This window comes from Camelus dromedarius, chromosome 19 (genome assembly GCF_036321535.1).
Source record: "Camelus dromedarius isolate mCamDro1 chromosome 19, mCamDro1.pat, whole genome shotgun sequence".
In the NCBI taxonomy this organism is placed as follows: domain Eukaryota; kingdom Metazoa; phylum Chordata; class Mammalia; order Artiodactyla; family Camelidae; genus Camelus; species Camelus dromedarius.
In genome coordinates this window covers 25,487,540-25,511,153 of record NC_087454.1, presented here as the reverse complement: position 1 = coordinate 25,511,153, position 23,614 = coordinate 25,487,540, and the positions used below count along the sequence as shown (strand labels likewise).

General features: G+C 40.6%; 1 protein-coding gene across 1 annotated transcript in view; it reads right to left on the bottom strand.

Moving 5' to 3' along the window:
• The window catches only part of DNAH8 (dynein axonemal heavy chain 8), a 211,713-nt gene that overhangs the window by 23,257 nt on the left and 164,842 nt on the right, over positions 1-23,614 (bottom strand). The window contains exons 82-87 of the mRNA XM_010977286.3: positions 20,707-20,780; positions 17,904-18,056; positions 17,375-17,530; positions 9,845-9,961; positions 7,905-8,006; positions 1,941-2,101 (exon numbers count right to left, since the gene is read on the bottom strand). Of these exons, the coding sequence (XP_010975588.3) occupies positions 1,941-2,101; positions 7,905-8,006; positions 9,845-9,961; positions 17,375-17,530; positions 17,904-18,056; positions 20,707-20,780 (763 nt within the window). The remainder of the gene's footprint in view (positions 1-1,940; positions 2,102-7,904; positions 8,007-9,844; positions 9,962-17,374; positions 17,531-17,903; positions 18,057-20,706; positions 20,781-23,614) is intronic.

Here is a 23,614-nt window from a genome sequence, read left to right as displayed (position 1 = left end):
TGGGGAGTGGCATGCAATTTTAAAATAAGGCAGCCAAGGAAGGCATCAGTGAAAAGGTGACATTTAAACAAAGACCAGAAGAGGTGGAAAGGTGAGCCACAATGATATCTAGGGGGAAGGATGTTCCAGGAAGTGTAGGTATCCTGTGGTGGGAGCCATCTGGACTGAGTGACAGGAAGCTAGCAGAAGCTGGAGCTGAGTGGCACGAGTGAGGGAGAAGGCAGGAGGAGATCCGGCCAAGAGGCAGGAGGCAGATGGGCCTCATAGGTCACCTGTTGGTCATTGTCAGCCTGTGACCTTGACCTGGAGTGAGACAGGAGCTTTATCATTTCCTTCCAATGTGAGACAGTGTTCTGGGCAGAGAGGTGACGTGGTTTGACTCACATTTCTAAAGTCTTAGCTAAAGTGAAAATCCTCTGTGTGCTCTCCTTCAGATACTGTTTAAGTTGATTCTCAAACAGGTCTCAGAGGAAACCTTTTTATTTCTCCACTTCTTTCTTGCCTCCTGCTAACTTATGACAGCCTCTTCAGATAACAGCTAAAGCCACCACCAAAGAGTCACTGTGGTTCTGTCACAGCGTCAGAAATGAGTGTTGGCCATCCGTGGGTCTCTGGGGTCCCATGCCCATGTCTTTGAAGATGAAAAGAGCTGTGGGAGAGATTAGAAGCCACGGAGAAGTGAGAATGAATGTGGGTGACAAAGAGGCCAGGAGGCCACGCCTTGTGCTGGGGTAGGGTGCAAGCTCAGGGTGGAGAGACAATGCAGTGGGAGCAAATGGGACTCTGGGATGCCTGGTAAGGGCTGAAAACCAGAAGGTGGAAATGTCTGCGCCCATCGCAGAGCTGTCAGAAGTGCCACAGCAGGTGGGTGACCAGCAGAGGGGCACAGGGTACTCCTCCCAGGCATCACGGCTTGGGGGCTGCCCCAGGACTCCCGTCGCTTCCATTTCCTGAAACCACTCTGCTGGACATAACTTTGCGGTCTTAGGTTGATGAGCCAGAGTCATGACCACCCAGAGGAGGCTCTCAGCTGGTGCTTCATGGAGCTCTCTCTGCAGAGGTGAGTGGTCTTCTTTTCAGGTACAGGTCTCTGGAGGGATGGGGGTGAGACCTCATCCAAAGAATGTGTTTGAGAAGAGGCATTTCTTATCTCTTCACTCACTGCCTCTTCCTGCCGTGGCCAGAGCCGGGGCCTCACCCTGAGCTGAGACCCCCAGCCTCTCCTCCTGGACTCTGCATCTGTGTCCTGTGTTCCTGTGCTGGCTGCACTGTGCCCACCACAAACAGTTATTTACAGAAGGATGTAGGTGGGCAAGTAAGGGGAAACGGGTGATAAAGGAGAGGATCAAGCAGAAATACAATTCCTCCTCCTCCTCTCTCTTCCCTTCTGGCCCTTTTAGATTCTGTTCATGACCATTTTTTTTCGGAGGGGGGAGGTAATTAGGTATATATATGTGTGTGTGTGTATATATGTACACAAACATATGTATGTTTTAATGGAGGTACTGGGGATTGAACCTAGGACCTCATGCATGCTAAGCATGCTCTACCACTGAGCTATACCCTCCCCAACTATGACCATTATTTTTAATGGAATTTTTGAGGTAAAAGGCAAAGAGCTGGGAGGCTACTGTCCTACCAGTGGAGAGCATCAATACCAATAATACCAACTGGTTTTATGACACGACAGAGGAGAAGGAATTGATGCATAAATTAGAGCTTTAACATTGTCATAAACTCTGGAGCATCAGGATTTAGTGATGGGAGAGCAGGCCAAGATATGACAAAACTGTAACTGGGAGACAGGAAGCAACACTATTTTTCACAGTAAAATAAAAAGAAGGGAAAGGAGACAGATTAAGAGAGAAAATGAAATGCATAGTCTTCGCCAGGCTGGGTTACAAACGATCCTTTCAAATTAAAAAATGCCAGGAACTTACGTGATATCAGCATTAGGGTGAAGCCCAAAGACTTCGGGGTTATCTAGGGATGGCAATGACTGGATATATTCAAAATACTGGTCCAAGGTTTTGCACAAGGGGATTTTATATCCCGTATAAAAACAGAACGATGGTTCAAACATCTTCTCACTGAACCAGACCTATATGGAAGAGAAAACAGGAGGAATAAAATTGATGAACGTCTAAATGAAAACCAAAAATTGCCACTATCGAGGTGATGGGGTCTTCTTATTTCCATTTTAATTGCTTTTTATATTGGGTTTGAAAGTACCTCAACAAAACCACTATAATTATATATGTATTAAGTATAATTTTACATATATTAACCAAAGAGAGAGGCCACAACAAAAAAAAATAACAAACCTGGGTCTCTGTTTAACACCAAAGAAGATACTTGCTAAGGGTGAAGAGGAGAGAGCCAGCGTGCAAACCCACTATCTGCACCATAATTTGATGACCTTAGAGCCCACTTTTGAAGAGGAGTGGGAAAGTACTGCAGAGCAGGTGAGGCAATAACTACACACAGGAGAGCATGACTGGCATTTTCACTGCCTCCTTTCTCCCCCAAACAGGGCTCATGCTGGGTGCAGGGGCAGTGAGGGGGGGGGGTGGCTATGCTCATGCTCAGCGTGGCTATGAGTGCCATACACGGCCAGGAAAACTTCTTGCAGACGTCTCCCCTCCCACCGAGCTGGAGCACTCCTCCTGTTAATTAAGTTATGTCCCTGGCCACCAAGCAAATATATCTAACCATCTTATTGTTTGCCTTAAGACATCCCTTTCTCATTCCATATGAGTTGATTATCTGTAAGGTAACAGCAAGAGAGCAAATATATACTTGGTGTGCAGACTTATTCTGAAGAGGGGAAAAAAAATAATGCTGAATGCCCGTGAGCCTGATTTGAGGCAACGACTTCGTGTCAATTGGAGTGATTCTCTGAGTAGCGAGGGAAGTACTGGGATGATGGGAGGAGCAGAACTGCAGGCAGGATGTCCGAGTCACTCAGAGGACTCCAAGTGAAAAGAGATGGGGATTGTGCCTTCCTTTGGGTGGTCACACTTTCTCTAGTGTCCTCCCTCCATTTCCTTCTTCCAGCTTAATTTAGGTCCAGTGATTGCTCTGAAATACCCTGTGTACTGGTTCTCCCTTCCCTTACTCACTGCAGTTCTACCCTATTCAACTCCTGTGCACCAGGCACTGCACTGAGAACAGGAACAGAATGCAAAGATGAGACACACACAGTCCTTTCCTTCAAGGAGCTTGTGACCCAGTAGAGGGATAAGCCAATCACATAATAACCATGATACAAAGTGCGCTAAGTTAAGAGCCAGAGGAAATAAAAATAAGCAAAGTTCCCACGGAGGCTTAAAGCAAGAAGAAAAAATAGCCAGATGGATGTCAGGTAAAGCTTAATCTAGGAGGTGATTTTGGAGATAAGCCTTGTAGGATAGGATTTTGTCAAAGGAACTTGCAACTAGGGAGACCCCACAAGCAAAGGCATAGAATGATGCAAAAATGTGAGGCACATTGGGTAAGTGATGAAATCATTATATTTAAGAGGTAGGACAGGAAAGGTGAAGTGAGGTCATATTATGGATGCCTATGGATGTCAAGGTGAGGACTGGTGTTTAACTTAAGAAATGGGGAGCAGTTGAAAGTTATTAAAAAACACTGCTATGATTAGGGTCATTATTTACAAAGATTGGGTTTTTAGTGATGTGGATGACTAGGAAGGCAAAGGCCATGGGGTCTTCAGCACACAGACAACAAATGATCACACTGAATTCTGTGTTGCCAGATGACATATGTCTATAAAAGCAAAATGAAGTTTCTTCTTATTTTTCCATTACCTTATTTATATAAATACAAATAGCTGGATTCGAAAACACAAAAACTGTTGAGTCTCACCAAATTTGGAAGACATTTTTGGAATAATTAAAATATAGAAGATGAAGTCTACATGGAATTACTTCGGGAGACTCTAGAAGGTAACCTACGAAGATAAGCAGTCATCCTCCAAGGACAATGAATAAGGTTCTACAATCACTGGCTTTAAGGGAGACACACTGTAAGATGCTGAGAACAGAGAAAACAAACAGGGTTCAAAGATAAGCCCCAAACTGAAAGTTATAGGGACAGAGGATCCGATTTGAAGGCACTGCTTTACAACTGAAGTGATTTTCATTCAGGCAACTCTGGGCAACATGGTCAGGGCAAAGTGGCAGTGGTTAGGAGGTAAGACTGAGGCTGAGATTGAGATAAGGCAGGATACGGGGTCCACGGTGCTTTTCTGCAGCCTTCCTCAAGAAGGTTTCTGCTGCCAAGTTCACACAGTGACTTCATGTCCAAACTCACCTCTCTGGTTACTGAAGGGCCATCTGCAACAGGTCCAAGCTAGACAGAGGAATGAATGACTGAAGAGAATGAACAGGTGAGGCAGGAGGCTGGAAAGGGTGGAGGATGAAATGCAGATTCAGCGGGAATAAGGGAATGGTGCAGCTCAAAGCACTGAAGGTGGAGCAACTCTAAGGAAAGTGGGGACGGGAAGGGGAGAAGAAGAGAGAAGAGAAGAGGGGGAGATGGAATAAGCCTGGGGGAGCTGTCTAGGGGTAAAAGAGTAGAAAGACAGTGGGATGAACTTTTCATTTAGGGCAGCAATTGCTGAGAACAGAGCTCAGAGGAGCCAGAATCGGGTGGCATAAGAGAGAAATACCCAGGTGGAGAGGGAGCCGCTGTTACTCAGGCGCAGCCAATGCACTGGGGCCCGATGAGAACTCTGTGCTTCCAGACCAGAAGGGCCGCAGGACCAAGACGATCGTCCCGCCTTCCCCCAGGACGGGCTCAGGCCCAGAGGATGGAGAATTCTAGGCTTCCAAGATGGGGGTTGGGGTCCGCTGACTAGTCTTATTGGGGTACACAGAAGAAGTCGAGGAGGAGGAGACACAGGTTAGGGTCAGGCGGAGGACCTGCCCAGCATGAGATCTGGAAGATGAAGCGGTCTGAGTGGCAGATGCTTCTTCCTCTCCTCCCCTTTGCCCAGGCTCAGCCATCTGCCTTGAGTGACCAATTAACCACAGGCAGCTCTCAGCTCTGATCCAGACAGCAGGCTCTGGTAGGAGAGCAAAGAGGTCTCTTAGAAATTTCTTTCACTTTGCCAGCCAACAGCAGGGTTCTTGCCACTTCTGGGTAAGGCAGTTTCAATAAAACAGACAAATCGACTAAGACAGTTGGCTAATTAGGACTTTTCTTGAATCCTACTTTTTAGAAAATGAGTTGAAGCTGATATAAAGGGTTGTAAAAAAAAATTATACCTAATTTTCAGGCTGCGCTCTGAGGTCAGTAAAAATTCAATCCAATCTATGCTATTTTAGATGACATTAACCCGGGGCACATGAAATTCTCAATCTGCTGAGATTAAATTACGTGAATCATCCACAAATACGTATTGAGTGTACCCTAGGCACTGGAGAGACCTGGACGACTTGTTTCTTATTTCAGTGAGTTTACAGTCTAGTGGAGGAGGCAGAACACATGTGTGAGGATTACAAATTCCCTCTCCCACTCATCGAGGCAACCTTCTCCAGTCTCTTCAAATGTCCCAAACTTGCCCTCCCCTCCCCTCAGCTGATGACCTGCATCCCCTCGGCCAGAGATGCTTCTAATTTCACTCTGAACACGGAGACAGCCAGAAGAAAACGACCTCATCTTCCCCTGTCAAATCTACCAGTCTCTGCACCCACGTCCTTCTCCCATCACAAGGCATGGGCTGCCCTCCTCCTATCAACAGGAGAGGAGGGCAATGTAAGGATGGTTTGCAAAACAACCAGTACATGTGTTTGGTAAATCTAAATCAGCACTGGCTGTAAAAACTATCAAAATGAGTAAGCGGGGTAAGGGATGAAAATAAGGTGGAACCAAAATGCCTAGAACAGTAATATGGAAGATGACGGTCAGAGGGCTCAGAATTAAACCCTGTAAGATATGGTTAAATTTAACTTAATTGTTGTGTTAGAAACGTAAGGGCTAGAAATAGAACACGTAATTTTCAAGCCAGTAAAGAGAAGTAAAAATACACTGAAAAAAAAGAGAGCAAGAAAGATGGGGGGAAAAGGCCAAGAAAAGTATGCTTAATGAAAACCACAAAGTAACATAGAAGAAATAAATCAAAACACAGCAGTAATCATAACAACAGTGAAATGATTAATTTGCTCATTAAAATACAAAGACCACCCCCCCAGATTGGATATTAAAAATTCTAGCTATTTACTATTTGTAAGAAATAAATTTAAAACATAATGACACAGAAAAGTTGAAGTAAAAGAAAAAGAATGATGATATAGCAGGTATATTAAAATTAAGTATTTCTAATCATCAAAAGATCAATAAGAGAGTAAAAAGGCAAGGCATAGAAGAACGGAAAAAGTTATTTGCAACCACATAATCAACAAAGAACTTGTATCCAGAATATGCAAGAAACTTCTTACACCACTTCCACCCCCCCCCTTTTTTTTTAAATGGAGGTACTGGGCATTGAACCCAAGACCTCATGCATGCCAAGCACACACTCTGTCACTGAGCTATGCTCTCACTCTGTAAACCATTTTTTAAAAAAAAACAGCCCAAGAGAAATAGCAGCAAGAATATAAAGCAAGTCACAAACAAGAAAATAAAAACAGTAAATAAGCATGTGAGGGTGTCAAACTCCATTAGTATTTAGAGAAATAAAAATTAAAACTAAATTAAGATACCATTATACCCACTGGAATGGGTAACACTAAAGAGACTAATATCCAGTGTTAGTGAGGATGTGGAGAAACAGGATATCTCATACCTCAATTTGGAAGCCAGATTGACGTGATCAACTAAAATAGGAAAAACACAAACTCTGTAACTTAGCAATTCCATTCCTAATAGAAAGATATATTCATGTGCGCCAAGACACTTGTAAAAAAAAAAATGATCCCAGTAGCATCATTTATAATAGCTCCAAATGGCAACAATCCTAATTTCCACCAATACAATCCAGTGGAATACTATACAGTAAGGGAAATGAGTACATTGCTGCAACATAGATGAGCCCCAAAACATCATATTGAGAAAATGAAAGCAGACACAAAGAAAACACACTCTATGATCCCATTTATATAAAAGTTTAAGAGATGGCAAAATCAAACTACATTATAAGAAGTACATACCTAGATGGTAAAAGTATAGTGAGAAAGAAATAGTTTCTATAAAACTGTGGTTACACTGAGGGAATAAGAAATTGTGATGGAAAAGGGGCATGCATGAGTCTTGGGGAGATGGAAACATTTTAAGCCTATTGAGGGATGTATATTGCTTCTTTAACACATAAAAATTTTAAGAGTAATTTGAGTCTAGTAAATGTACTTATACTATTCATCCTTGCTGTGAAAGCCACAATTACAAGAGGTAATATTGTCTAGAAAATGTTTATCAATGTGATATGCAGGTCTCACTGGGCACAGAGAAACAAATGAACACTTCATCAATTTTCAATTGTCTGTCCTAATGGAAAGAGATGAGAAAAGTCAACTTTTGGCTTATTCTCCAATCATTTATCTCGGGGCCCCAAAACACCATGAGACTTGTGCTCAGAGGAAGAGCCAGAGATATTACACCTAGTGTTTTTGTAGACGAGGAGGTGGGGAGATACCATGCAAGTGAGCAGCTAATCTATACAGGAGAGGATTCATGGATCATTGACAGCTGACTTTTGCTCTGTTCTGGACCACAAGTAGATTGCTAGTTAGTTTGGTTTTGGTTTGGTTTGGTTGGCTGATCCTTTTCAGCAGCTCTGTTCTAGATTTTTTTCTCCTTAAGTTTGGCTTACGTATTACAAACCAAAAATATTCTTGTTTAATAGAAAGATGCAACGAGATGTGTCTCCATGCTTTTTTTTTCTCTCTAAATTGACTTACTCTAGCAAAGCAATTGAGCAGACGTTTATCAAAGTCATCGGTGACTCTGCCTCCATATTGTACTTCTCCAATCATGTACCGAACAGTACTCCACGACACACCCTTTATTAAAAATAAAAAAGGATTATTCATTGTCAATCCAAACAAATAATTCTAAACATTTCTGGTCTTTCCCTGGAAGAAAGCTCTGGAAAAGGAAGCACTAGCTAGACTGCATTTAAAATTACTCATTATCTTATATTAATAATTCTTTTGCTCTTTCATGACTGGAACTGCTATGGTTTGTTCACCAAAGAAAAATCTACAAGACTAAACATTGGTGAATATATTGCTCACTGATTATTTAAAATGGGGGGGGGCTATTTTTCAGTCTGTGGATATAATTACCTATAATACTCATTACAATGATACCAAACTGCTAGAGAACAAAAAGTCACGTTTAGTGAAGAAAGGAGAAAAATCAGGTAATCAACATTTTAATATGCTTTCTTAGTAATATATTTTCTGAACAACTGAATATATATTTTCTGAGAACAACTAGGAAATTATTCATTCACAAGATTTTCCTACAGTGCAATCCTTTCCTGTCTCATTATATGAGCTCTGACTACATCAAAGTATTCATTAATTTCCATAGCAATCTTACACTAGCAACACATTTCTGATAGTAGTTTTTTATTAAAAAAAAAAAGTTTCAACACATTTGGGATAGGAGACGTAACGATGCTTGACTTTTATTTACTTTCTTTTGGTTAAAATGTTATTTATCAGCTTCATCGCCTTTCAAAGCAACTATTTCAAGGTAACTGTCATCTGTATATACCTAAATGATAAATAATCACAGAATATGAACCTATATAATTTTTCATCAAAAGGTCATACTCAATTTAATATCCCTTTGTAATTTCTGGGGAAAATGATGGTCTGATTCTAGATTTCCCCCCTACTAAGATAGAAATCCATCATGTCCCACCATCATCAAACTGGTAACTGCAGTATCTAGGATTACCTTCAAGATGTACCATGAGAAGGAAGAGAGGGAGACATGCCAGGAAACTTGTATTTACTGAGCCCTTACTAAGCACCGTACGCTGTGCTTTCACAAATGTTGACTCATTTACTCCTCACGGAAACCATGGCCATGTTACAGATGAGGAAACGGGCCCTGAGAGGCTCATGCACTTGCTCAAGATCATAGAAGAAAACAGATTTCCAACTTCTTACGACACACGTGTGAAAGGGCAGCTGGGAGTGTGCTCTTGCGTGCTTAGCTGAGGAAGTCCCTTGTCCTCTCTTGTCTAGTACCTCATCAGTAAAATGGGGATACTAGTAATGCCTTCTGTATCCACCTCGCCGAGTTGTGGAAATAAAAATGAGACCCCGCACACATGAGCGCTTTGAAAACGGTGAAGTGCTACACACGGACCAGTGGCCGTTGTTAGAAATTATTGCTCTTTATCTGCATGAGCTTAACTGTCTGTTAAGATGAGACTTCAGGTTCAAAAGAACTTTCACGAGGACTGGGAGGTAATATTCTCACTTCTGAGGATTCTGAGGAAGCGTGAGTGAGATGAAGGAAGGCATGCTTGATTTAAGGTGTACATTCTCTTGGGGTGCACTGAGGCGCTTGGGTGTGATACGAGGGAGGCTGTGGGGTTTCTCACCAGTGCTCTGCCTCTGTTGTGCAGGTGCAAAGCAGAGCGAGAAGGGTGGGGCGGGGGACACAGTGTGAGATGGAGGGTCCCAGTGCACTCCCATGGACAACAGGGGTGTGAGTGGAAATGGCTGGACCAGTAAACAGGTGACTGGAATGAGCAGTCCCTTTTGGGGAGGTGGGGGGGACCTCAGCAGGGTCACTGCATATCACAGACTGGGAATATCTGTAGAACCTTGATGTAAGGACAGCAATAAAAATAGAAGAAAGAAACAATTTCACTCACTTTTTTAATATCACATTCATCAAGGTGATTCTGAATAAACTGAACACTGGCTGTAAAGTCAGAAGAATTGAATTCGTAGGGAATATTCCATCCTAACGGACCAAATTTGCGTCTCTCCTTCAAAACACCGAAGAAAAAGTACTGAGTGAGATTTTAAGATTGTATACAGCTGATTCCTTTTGAAAAATTATTATTAAGACATAAGGTACAGCACAATTAAGGTATGGTATCGAAATAAGTTGATGTCGTAAGACAACAGTATAGGATTTTGGATATATTAATCATTAGGAATATTATTCCATGGCTCTAGAGCCAGATGGCTTAAAGAACAAATGTCCAAATCCTTGCCAAATTGTAATTATTTAGTTCAAAAAAGTCTAGGTCTCCACTGCCAGCTCCAAAAAAGTACAGTAGGTGCTCAATAATTATCTGTCGAATGAATTCATTTATTCTAAATTGGACTCTCGAAAGTTTCAAGTGTTAAACATAAGGGTTTGAACTTTTATTTTTCAAGCTGAATAACTTACAGCACTCAAGAGCACTTAGACTCCCTGCTAGTTTCCCTGTGTAATGTTGCAGTTTCAGATTTTGAAAACTAAAAATTTTCTGCTTAAAACATGACACATCTGTCTTAAAACTTTCATAGTGCCCTCATTTGTTCTCTCCTACTAAACAGTGACTAACTGTTTCAAATTGCCAGATTCCCCATAAATAATCAAACTGGGCTTGTGTCCAAAGATTCAACTGCCTTGACATTCTGGAGACCATTTTAAAGGTATGTATGTGTTAGACCTGACAAGTCCAGACCCTGCTCATCTAGCAAATTATATAGACTAACCCAAATGCTACCATATCATCATCTTTCCCTGCCTCAGCACACAATCAGAGTCTGAGGAAGGTCCAATTGCTTATTCGGGGTTAGCTCCTAGACCTCTTTGACCCTAGTGCCTCTCCATGTGGAGCGTAGAATCCAAATACATTTATGGGAAGATATAATTCTACTTCCCTATCTTTAAATGCATACTAACTTTTCTTTCTCTTTTACTTTTCCCAACCCAAAACACACACAGACACACAGAGTTTTCATGGTCATTCCAACACTTCTCACTCACTGCAGCTGTTCCATGCTTTAGATCCTGACTAATACTACCATTTAAAGGAAACTAAATGAATTTTAGTTTGGATAAATTCATGGACAGGTCAGAGAAGAAACTGAGAAAGTGAGGTTTAATTACTGATTTTTAGGATATGCTTTTACGATATTAAATAAACTGTCAAAATTAATTTGGGTCCAGACGTTCTGGCCCTGGGAGAGCAGACTGAGAGCATACAACCCTTCAAAAATGCAAACTAGTATCATTACTTCTAGACCTGTTCTTCTTTAGGTTAGGTTGTCATGTATTAGACATTTGTATGATGTGCCTCCCACCCCTACCCCTTAGCTAATTAGATCAAAGGTGGATAACCAGTCCAAGAAGAGCCAGCAATATCCCTTCTCCCAAGGATTTGGACTCAGGGTTCAGAATTGCTACCCTGAGCTTATCCTAGTCACAGCTTAATCTACACAGACTTGTGAACTCAGGAGCTACGAAGCACCGTCTTCTACCCTGAACACAGAAGATGAGAAGGAGCAGAGGGCTGGCCTTGACAGGAGGAGAGACAGGTGGTGTCATCCTCGGTGCAAGAAGGGGAACCTTAGCTCATAAAGATGTCAGCTTCTCTGGACGGCTTCCTGCCTCCTTGGCTCAGCATTCACGTTTGCCTTGATGTGTTTTTCTAGTTGTTTCACGTTGAAGCATTTGGTTCTGGTACCAGATTTTGAAACTTGACAGTGAAAAACATTATCTCCCACTTTTGTCTCCCCTTTTGCACCTGCACCTTGGGAAGAGGATCATGATTATCTAATAAACATCAGTTGATTATTATCAGAATGAAAGGCACCCTCCCTCTCACTCTCTGGATGTGGGGGTGTCAATTCCGAGGTTGACACAGGGTTTTGAATTTCTTGAGTGGATCCCGAAAAAAATTGAGTTGAGCCTCCTCCAGGTTAATGTAGGAGCAAGTGTGGGTTGGTGGCTGTTAACATAAAAATGCATTCAGCTAACCCTTGAGTCCCTGGAATTCCTTCCATTTTTAGGACTTCAAAGAGAAGAATGCTAACCATTTATGAATAAAATGCAAACGTTTTTCCATCTTTTAAAAATGGGAATCAACTCTAAAATATTTTTACCTATTTTTGACTTAGTTTTTAAAATTTTCTGTTCAACTAGACAAAAGACAGAATGAAGAACAAGTCTTCCTTCCCAATCACTGAAGCTGCTTAAATTGGCTCTATGGAAACACACCCATTTACATGCTCCTTAAAATGTGATCTTTGAAAATTGCCCTAATGCTGAGATTTGCTTCATTTTATGGCATTTACTATCAATTTTTATTAAAACATTCACTTTTTAGGTTGGTTTGCTAAAGTCATAGACTGTTTATCTCCTTTTGGGGAAAAAGGATAAAATCTTTGTGGGTGCCTTTTCTTTCACAAATGAGGTCACTTTACTCCTTGTGGGTTTTTTTGTTTTGTTTTGTTTTGGTACTCACTGATCCCTATAAGTGACAAAACAAAAACAAAAACAGAAACACACCCCGAAGTATCACCCTGGAATAATATCAAGTGAGACTTAAACCACTGGCACCTAAGAACTCATTTGGAAGCTCAAAAGCAGGGAGCTTTGCTAGAATTTGGAATATCTGGAATATTGAAAATCTTCAGCCCAGTTAGTATTTTTTAAACTGCAGGACGAGTCCTATGTGATATAATGGAAAAATACTAGAATCAGTGTATTTTCAAGAAGTTTTAACCTAGTTGAGAAAAGAAGACTTGGAAACAAGAACAACATGATAGTAAATATAATTAATTGTCAAAATTTAACAGGTGATAAGCTTGGAGGAGACTTTCAATCAGAGGCTCCTAGGAAGAATGAAACTGAAGCTGGTTCTTTGAAAAGAAGGGAGAAAAGAACCCCGGGCTTGGCGACGGTCACGAGCAATCAGGAATGCAAAGCTCAGGATTCACCCAGAAGGAGGCTGCAGGACTGGGTGCTGCAGCAGAGGAGAACCTCGGGTGAGCGGCTGGACCACACACCTGCGTGATGATTCAGGGATGGAACGTGGACAGATCTGAACGTCAGGAGAAAGAGCTAAAACCCAACTCGACGGAAGGGAGTGACTATCCATTATTAAGTTGGAGAGTGATGATTTTAGGACTAGTCTACTCCCTACTGAATTTAACCAACAAGGAGCCTTCTTTTTACTCCAGAGAATATACAGAACACAGAACTACTAGTGAAATATGGAAAGCTTAAAATCCTCCTTAGGATACTGAGGAAAACTTGTTCAATGGAGTCATCATTTTAATGATGTCAAAGCTATTTCCAGTTTTATGTTAGCATCTACCGCAGCCCAGCGGTCCTCCCCTCCCACAGTATGGTGCAGAATCACGTCAGTCCCACCTTCAAAACAAGGCTCTCTTTGGGGCATCACACCCTAGTTACCTAATAGCGGGAGCTAACACAGAATGAAAAATACAATCTATACTAGACAATATAAGGGAAACTTTGATAAGTAAAATTAATTAACAGAAATGGTCAGAACCACTGGGAAACACTATAGAGGCAAGTGTAAAAGATCTTTTAGAAAATCTGTATCATGTTATTGTAATTATTCCAAAGAGATTTGTGCTAAGAACTTTACAATCACGCCTCCCCAAAGCAAGAATTGTATATAGACTATTCAATCTGAAGGAAGTGTTTGTCAAGGTTTAAACTTGAGAAAAAAATGTCAGCGAAGTAAATGTTTTTCTGAATGAGGAACTGCTAACGGTGGCATTCCCTGAGCCCTGCAGATATGGCCATTTTTATTTAATATTAAAACATTTTTAAGAGCCATGGTAAAATTTCCAAGTTTGCAGCTGCCACTGGGCCCTGAGAGCTCCTAAACAATGACTCTTGCAATGAACCTCACAAAGTTGTGTAAAGGCCGTTAGAAAACCCCCAAATGTGGGCCTCAGTGTAGGGTCACCAGCCAGGGTGAGGAGGAGAAATATCCACACCAGAAAAGGACATAAAAATGACTAAAGACACCTCCCTTAAGGGCAGTGGCTCTTTGGAGGTTATTTTCAATTCTCATTGCTTACTACAATCACTTGGGAAGTTTTTAAAAGGACTGAGCGCCCCACCCCACTGCCTCCTCCGGGGGACTTGAGGGCCCAGGCACTGGCTGAGAACCACTGCTTAAGACGTTCACGGGTCCAGTGTGCTGCACTAACAGCGATCATCAACAGGAAAAAACCAGAAAACGTTATCGTGACCTTCTGCAGGAGGTGTTGGGAGGAAACTGCAAATGGAATGGTTGAGTTTCAAGGGACCAAGACTTTGGAAGAAGATATATTTAAAATTAGAATCCTGAAGGGTGAGTGGAGGCTTGCTCTGAAGCCCAGAATGGTGCTATACTGGAGTTTCTTGGAAGCCACAGAGACAGAATACTGGGGCCAGAGGGAAGCTTCCCTCAAGAGTCATCGTCAAGAGAATGCAGAAACGTTCTCAGGAAGCAGTGGACAAGTAAGCAGAGGCAGGCACCAGGTGCTGGGAACGACAGGCTCCCACGGGGAGGGCAGGAGGGCTGGCTGGCCAAGGAGGACACATCACCCGACTGCAGTGAGAGCAGCTGCTGCTGTGGCAACTTCCTGGCCAATGTGGGTGTTCAGTCCTGGAGGAGAGGGGAGGGAGGCCAGGGGGGTTGGAGCCAGCAGAGCTTAGCGCAGCGCTGGCTGGTGGGTCTATGCAAATTCCCATGGCGGCACTCAGGGCTCCCCCTCCTACTGGGTAAGCCTGCTTCCATCCCAACGACACCCTCCACCACTCTCCTACCCAAGAAAGCTGTCCTTGACTAGCCAAATCTACTTCTCCTTCTCATGGGAAAGGAGAGGTGATCATTTTGTCCTCTGCAACAGGAGGAGGGTCCACAAGACACATGATGCCCTTGAACTGGGGTGAGTTGATGGCATGATGCCGAACCATGCTTCAGTGAGAGAAGTACACGGGAGGGCAGGCGGGGGCTGGCTCTTTGACCACTAGTTTCTGCATTCTAATGTGTGATGAACTTCAGCAAGAACCCCTCCCAGAAGACAGACACTTCAGATTATGTGACATGAACCAATGTACCCCCTTCTTTTTTTTCAGTCTCTGCAAGGACAAAGGTATATACATCATGTGTGTATAAAGCAAGGGATATCTGAGTTAATTTGGAGGGATCAATTACTCAATCAACAAATCAGGTTTTTGGCTATCATGCCCAACACTAGAAAAATACATCACGATCTGTCAAATTCAGAACGGTCCTTCCCATAGCAGTTGTGTCTTGAACTCTAATGTGCACACGAATCACTTGGGCGTCTTATTACAATGCAGATTCTGATTCAGCAGGTCTGGGGTGGGGCCTGAGATACATCGCTTACAAGTTCCCAGGTGATATGGATGCTGCTGACCCAGGACCACAAGCCCCTAAAGAATTCTGGATTTTTCTATCAAATTGGCTCTGTCCTAACCAAGAAAAGAATACATGTAGGCACTACCACAGAAAACATCTCTGAAATTGAAGAAAACACAACAGGGGAAAACATGCTTGAATGATCTATATTCCCTGTGTAGTCACAGAATTGGATAACAGAATTTTAGAAATGGGAAAAATCTTGGAAGATCACCTCTTTCTGCCTCTAAACACGCCGAAGGGGAAACAGAGGTCCTGAGAGGGACATAACTTAACCAACCTTACGTAGCTAGTTGATTTCACAGCAAGTCTCAAGTCCAGGCCTCCTGACTCTCCATGAAGTGCTCTTTCTAACACACTACAGTGGGATTTTAAGAGCTCTTCAGCCTTTTTTTTTTTTTTTCCATAGACATGCCACTGTTAGCTTCACAGCATTAACAGTGGAAATTTTTTTTTTCTGTTTTAACCCCAATACAAGTCCTGTAAGTGCAAGCACGCTTTGGCCCCACGAATGGACCATGGTCCTGTTGTTCTTTTTTTTAGCACTTGGATAATGGCCATTAAAAACACAGGTTGCCATGTTGACCATACGGAAAATACCCCCAATTGTCTCTCCATAATAAGCACAGTGGAAGAGTTGAATCATCACTACTAGGAAAAGAATCATAAAATTTATTATTTGTGAATTGGGCATTAAATAGCAGAGTTAAAACAATATTTGTATTAGAGTGTGATAAGGTCTAGCAAAGCCAACAATTCCCAGATAAGGATGTATGAAATTGGCTTCGGGACTTGAAAGCTGTAATTTACAATGCAAAGGCCACAATGGAACTTAGTAAAAATAACCACCTACAAAGTGTTTGGCCTGATTTTAACTCTCTGAGGGTTGGGGGACAGATAAAATACCAGCTGTCCCCTCTACACAGTCTTCTCTGTTGAGCAGCATGGACGCTGGTAAAATGATTGGGACAATGAACCTGATGGTAAATATGTCCAGAATTTTCTGGGTTGGGCACCAATTTCCTCTCTACTTTTGGGCAGGGCAGGGAAAGACGAGACCAAGCTCTGCTGGCCAATGTGCACAGTTAAGCATGACTCCTGGTTCCAGCCAGTTAATTCATTTTTATCCTCACTCCATCCTCAGGGAAAGAAGAAATGTAGGAAAGAGTTAAGGGAGCCCTTCACCTCTCTGTGAAATCAAGGAGTGAATCAAGTACATGAAAATTCTATAGCTTTCAGACACAGAACAAAATATAAAATTCAACTATAGAACAAAACAATACCAAAATGAATAAAACGCCCATAGAGACGTTGCTAGGCAGCCATAAAATTATTAAATGACTATATAAATATATGGTAAAAGCAACAAATTTTTTTTTTAAAGAAAACAACCTGAAAAACACAGGTGACCCCTGTGATTTCTCTTCCTGCCACCACCACCACCGCCATGTTCACTAGAGGGGAGACGGTCAAAACATACTTCCCTCTGAGGCAGGCAGGCTGGCGCTCAACTCCTACCTAGGCTTCCCAAGTGAACTGGACCTCTCTGAGTCTCAGTCTCCTCCCTTTAAAAATGGTGATAAATCCTACCTGGAAAGGTGGTTGTTAGTACTACATGAGATGGTGTACATAACATTCCTGGTCAGCACAGGCATTTTCAAGACCAAGCTCCTATCGTAATAATCCGTTTGCTCATCCCACAAATATTTACTGAGCTCTTACCATGCCCCAGCTGCTGCTGTGATGGGGGAGATCCAGCTATCACAAAAAGTCGCTGTCCTGGAGAATCTTACAGCTCTAGTGGCCAGGGTGGGGGTCGGGGGCAGGGGGACACGTTAAATACATGAACAAATGTGTGTATCCTGTGCCAGGTGGCAAAAAGTGCCATGAAGGAAACAAAAAAGCAAGGTGAGGAAAGCAGACAGCACAGCGGAGAGGCCAACGTAACGTTATCCGCATCCTCTAAACGTGCAAACTGCTGTCAGAAGTTACCTGCACAGTGGAGTGTAAAAAGGCTACAGTGTAGAGCATTGGCTTCCACATGGGTAAATTACTGACATCCAGAAGGTCTTGGTTAATCCCGGCAAAAGTTCTTTTCAAACCTGCGCGAACTCCTTGGGGTGGCTCGTTAGTGAATTTGAGAGAGGTCTGGCATAAAAAGCAAACAGTAGTTTTGTTTCTGTAAATTACTGTTAAGGATAAAATAGAAATTACAATACATCAGACAACAAAATTGTTGGTTACGGTACATAAAATGGGCACCGTGTAAGCTAACTGCATTGATCAGAGCTGAAACCCAATAAATTAATAATGAGTCTTAAAACTCTTCTGTGGGAATATTTACTATTATAATCTTGATAATTACAGTCAAGATTTTGATGATAATGGTATAAGGTTTTGCAATGCAGACTCTACTGGACCAAAAAGATGTTAACGTTTTCCAACATTTCAATAATGCCAGTTAGGCCATCTTTATTTGTATAACTCTCAAGGAATAGACACTGGTCTCACAGTAACAAACCTGAAGCAATGTAATCGGAAACCGATCGTGGGGCTCAGTAGTTATCCACACTCGGAAAGTGTCATCACTGGCTTCCGTCGTAGTTAATGTCTCTAGCAACTCTTCCATGAATTCTAGGCCAAGGTGACAATTTTGCAGTAATACCCAGCCACCCTGTATTCAAAAATGATTTCATATTAATTTCTTGTAACTTTTCTTGCTACAGTTTTAATAAAACAAAATGTACAAACAAAATTTTTTAAACTTTTGCTCAGGGCATGAGAATACTCTGTTTCAAGCACATATTTTCAATAAAATTATTGTATGTCAATACAATCATTGTTTTTCTGCCACTGGTAAAACTGGTTATTTGGAATCTAATGGGTTCAAAATGATCATATTCTGCCACCCCTGGTTCAGAAGGGAACAGAAGTTAAAACCTGAAGTTAGATTTGTTTAAGCACAGTGTGTGCACCATCTAATGGTGGGAATGGGTATCTTGGAATTTGTAACAGGTCATTCTGCCTAAGGTAAATCAAAAGGGACTCACCCCAAAACCAAGACATCCACTGTTATAAAAAGAGATACACATTATCTCCTAAAAGGTGGAGGTATTGACGAAAATTCAGTTAACAATTAACTTAGGAAGAAAAGAGAGAATTTTACTTGAGCGAAACAGGATTATAACCTGGGAGACAGACTCAGAAGCTCTGAGAACTGTTCCGCCTGTTAGAAGTCGAAGGCACAGTCATATACAATTTCGAGACAAAGGATCATACATCAAAGTGACATGCTGACATTTTACACAAAGTTCACCAAAGACACACAGTTCAGAGTATGCACAAAGCGAACAAGTCACCGTGACCCTCTACTGAGTTGGGAAAGAATGCCAATCTTTTAAGAAGCTACACTGCTAGCATCAGAAGAAAGGGGCAAAAAAATGATCTCTGCGGTTGAGCAGGCATTCCCACCTTCAAGGAGGTCTGGTTAATGTATAACACAGATGCACACTAAAAGGGGAGAGAGGAGGCCCAAATGGGCAGAGAAGAGAGAACTTTATGTTTAAATTTTCTTCTCCTACCTTAAAATATAAATTTTATTTCACCAGAGGCAATGCATTTGGTGACATTTACTACCATAACACTAAACCTTACTCTGTCGTCACTCCTCCCATACATCCTTGGAACCACAAAACTTACTAACCACTTTCTAAATATTTGATAAAGCTTTCTTTAACAATATAAGTCACACAACCGTCCCTGCTCTATAAGAACATAGATTATTATCCAGACAAGATTTTGATATCCTCATATAAATGAGATCACATAAGTACGATTACCAAGTATTGAGCGCGCTCTCTCTCTCTCTCTCTCTCTATATATATATATACAATTAACTTAGGAAGAAAAGAGAGAATTTTATATATATATATATATATACAGAGAGAGAGAGAGAGAGAGAAAGGCTTGTATGTTATGCCTTCTACCGCAGGAGAAAATACAGCTCAGACTGGCCTAAGCAGCAAAGAGGACTTGTTGGTTTAGACAGCTGGGGTGCCTAGAGGAAGACAAACTTCATGGTTGGTCTGTATCATCATGGATCCAGTTACTTTCTGGTTCCCTGCTCTGCATTCTACAACATCAGCTTTATCCTAAATCTGGTGTCTTTCAAGTGGCAATGCGGCTGTACCTGTTCATGGGTTATTGTTTTTTTTTTCTGATAATGCCATTATTATCAATATTTATCCCACCTTAAGAAACAGAATATGGAAGTTATAAAAAAGCTAGAATTCCAAATAAGGTTAATGTGAATGCTATATTCACATGAAAAAGTTTCTCACTCATGGGAACTAAAGACATTATTTAAGGCCCAAAGTTAAACTGTCAAATCACTCAACAGAGTGAATCATTTGATCTGAATAAAAGCAATTATGTAATTGCTTAAAAATAAATATATAATTGCTTATATATATATATATATATATATAATTAAATACAATCTATTATTGAATTTAATTAAGTGATAAAGATTAAGGCTTAGGGCATTTGAGAATTAATGACTAGCCTGAAAATTTGATGACCCAAGCAGATTTTTAGACCATTAACCCTCTCTAGTCATTAATTTCCAGAGAAAAGCTATACCAAAGTTGCTATGGACATTATGAGATCAAAAGCTTAAAAATAAACCAAGATCTTATTTTATTTTTATAAATGGTGCAATTTCCTATTGCTGCTGAAATTGCGATCTACCAAGCATTTCTCGAAAATTAATGTCCTGTGTATTTATTAGATGTGATGGAAAATATTTCTCAACATTCCATCAAGCTTGCAATTTTCAATAAAAACCATTATCAATATTTAAACATAATATCCTCAAATATTTCTTATTTGCCTGAAACTATCCATTAATGAAAAATGAAACTCTTACTTTAACCGAAAATTGAAATTTGATTGTCTCAATCTGTCACTTCTTAAGCACTATCTATTAATATTGATGGTGACATTCCAAGACTGCTAGAGCTGCATCCTTAGGAATCAGAAAGTGTGTCCACCAAATTGTCAAAAAAAAAAAAAAAGTAGTGAAGAGAAAATGGAGCATATACTATAGAAAATGGAACAAGTATTTTGTGGGGATATCAGGGCAAACCAGCTGGGAGGTTTAAAATTCATTGGTAACCAAAGTTGATTAAATATACATTAAAAAAAAAAAAAGAAAAATAATTATCACAGGCAGAATGCTTCACTCATCACTGTGGTAGCAAGAGGTAGACCAGATGGCCAGAGGAATGAAACTGTTGCATGAAGAATTGTCTGTTGCTATGTACCTGCTGCATTGACATCTGAATCAGCTTTCGAGCATGTATTTCTTGTCCCTGCCCCATGGAGATAGTTCTGCATTCTGTAAAATAGAAGGATCACTATGATAAAATGTAAATTCTATAATAGGGTTGGGACAAAAAATTAATTTTTGAATGGTCATAGCCTCCCTCCCTCCATGGCTTCTAAGGAGATTTTGTTATGCAAACAAGTCTGGCTTTTGGTTGTGTTGATGAGAGAAATGAGTGGAGCAGAAACTGGAGGCACCACCTGGAAAGGGAAGGGCAAGCAGAGAGAGACAAAAGGCACAACATTGGGCTTTTAGAGAGATTTGGGGTTTCTGGAGATAACAAGAGAAATATTGATGGGGAAGAGGCAGCTACAATGATATCGTAGGTATTTAGAGGGAAAGAGGATTTTTGAGGTTAGCTCTGTGTTTTGATTAGAATCTTTGGTGTTTGAGCAGATGCTTCAGTAAGGATTTAAATGGCTTTTTATTCTTATAGGATGCTAAGCTTGCAGTGTTTTCTGTCTGTCTGTTTGGGTTTTGTTTGTGTATTTGTCCATTTTCTGAGATGGAACTCGTGGCAGTTCAACCCTATGAGGGTTACATTCAGAGGCAACTGCTTCTTGGGATTAAATCACCATCTTGAAACTGAGCATGAAGAAAAAGTGGAGACCACTCCACGGTTAGAGATGTGATTATAATTCAGCAGAATATACACTATTTAGGCTCATTAGTGAATTTGATGTCCCAGGCAGAGAACCACACATGTGCCCTGTCATATGAATTCACTAAATTGAAGAAGTCTCTGAATCATGCTTGTGAAACTGGATTGGAAATTAACTTTTTAAGCAAGACTTTGCAGACTTCTGGAGTTTTAGAGGCATGATCTTTAAACCTCTAGGGGCACAGGGAAAGGGGGTCAATGGGGACACTGTGAAAGCAGTGCATGCTTTTGCCCCATTCCACTGAATCCTCAGAAAAACGAGCTGCTGTGGTTGGGCAAATAACGAGGCTGGCTTGGGAACTGCTGGTAGAGGTTACAGAGGATGGGAGAAATTTATGGAGCAGGGAGGGAAATACTTCATTCTTTTGAAAGTAGTTACTAATTTTTCCATTAATTTTACCATTTGTTGAAGAGATTGTCCTTTCCCCCAAAAAATGGTCTGGCACCCTTGTTGCAAATTGACCATAAATGAGGGGTTATTTCTGAACCTTCAATTCTATTCCATTGATATATATGCCTATCTTTATTCTGGTTTTGTTTTTTTAATGGAGGAACTGGAGATTGAACCCAGGACGTTGCACACGCTAAGCACACGCTCTACTACTGAGCTATATCCCCTCCCTCTCCATCATTCTGTCTTGATTATTGTAGCTTTGCAGCGGGTTTTGAAATCAGGAAGTGTGAGTCCTGCATTTTTGTTCTTTTTCAAGGTTGTTTTGGCTATTCTGGGTCTCACGTATTTCCAGACGTATTTTAGAGTCAGCTTGTCAATTTCCAAGAAAAAAAGCAGCTGGAATTTTGAAAGGGGTTGCTTTAAATGTATAGATCAACTTGGAGAGTATTTTCATCTTACCAATATTAAATCATCCTATCCATAAACATGGGATACCTATTTTTTATTGTTATAATCATCATCATTACTGCTGCATTTTCTCTAATTTTTTTAACTACATTTTGTAGTTTTCAATATACAAGTTTTGCACTTCTTTGTTAAATTTATCCCTAAGTATTTTTATAATACTGTAAATGGAATTACAATTAAATTCCGCTCACATTTTAAAAATCATAATTCCATTTATAATATATTTTTTTTAATTTTAAAAATTGTAATTCCATTTATAATAATTTTTTTAAATTTCATTTTTGGTTTGTTCTTGCTAGTGTATAGAAAACCAGTGGGCTTTTAAATATTGATCTTATACTCTGTAATCTTACTGAACTTGTTTATTAGCCCTAGTAGTTTTTGGTGGTCTTCTTAGGATTGTCTATATGCAAAACCCTATCATTTGCAAAGTGAGATGGTTTTACTTCTTCTTTTCCAGTGTGGATGGCTTTTATTTCTTTTTCTGATCTAATTGTCCCGTCTAAAACCTCCAATACAGTGCTGAGTAGAAGTGTGAGAAGACATCCTTCTCTTCCCCCTGATCTTTGGGGGAAAATATTCATTCTTTCAACATTAAGAAAGATGTTCTCAGTGGGGTTTTGTAGGTGTCCTCATCATGTTGAAAAAGTTCCCTTCCACTCCTAGTTTGCTGAATGTTTTCATCATGAAAGAGCATTGGATTTTTCCAGTGTTTTTCTGCAACTATTGAGAGAATCACACAGTTTTTGCCCTTTATTCTATTTAATATGGTGTATTACACTGATTAATTTTCATATGTTTCACCACCCATATATTCTTGGGTTAGATCCACTTGGTCATGGTATATAATCCTTTTTTTTTTCTCTCTTTTTTTATACATAATCCTTTTTATATGGTGCTGGATTTGGTTTGATAATATTTTGTTGAGGATTCCTGCTTCTAAATTCACAAGGGATACTGGCTTCCTTTTCTTGTAATGTCTTTGTCCGGACAGTAGTTGTCTCTAATAATTTGTCCATTTCATCTAGGTTATCTAATTTGTTGGCATAGTTGTTCACAGTATTATGTTATGATTTTTTTAAAAATTTTGTCAGGTCAATGGTGATGTTCCCTGTTTCATTCCTGATTTTAGTTATCTTAGTCTTCTCTCCTTTATTCTTGGCCAGTCAAGCCAAAAGTTTGTCAATTTTGTTTATCTTTTCAAAGATGATTTTGGTTTGTCAATTCTCTTTTATATTCTCTCTTGTCTTTTTTTTTTTTTTTTTTTTTTTTTGCTCAAACATTTACTATTTCCTTCCTTTTGATTGCTGTGGGTCTAGTTTG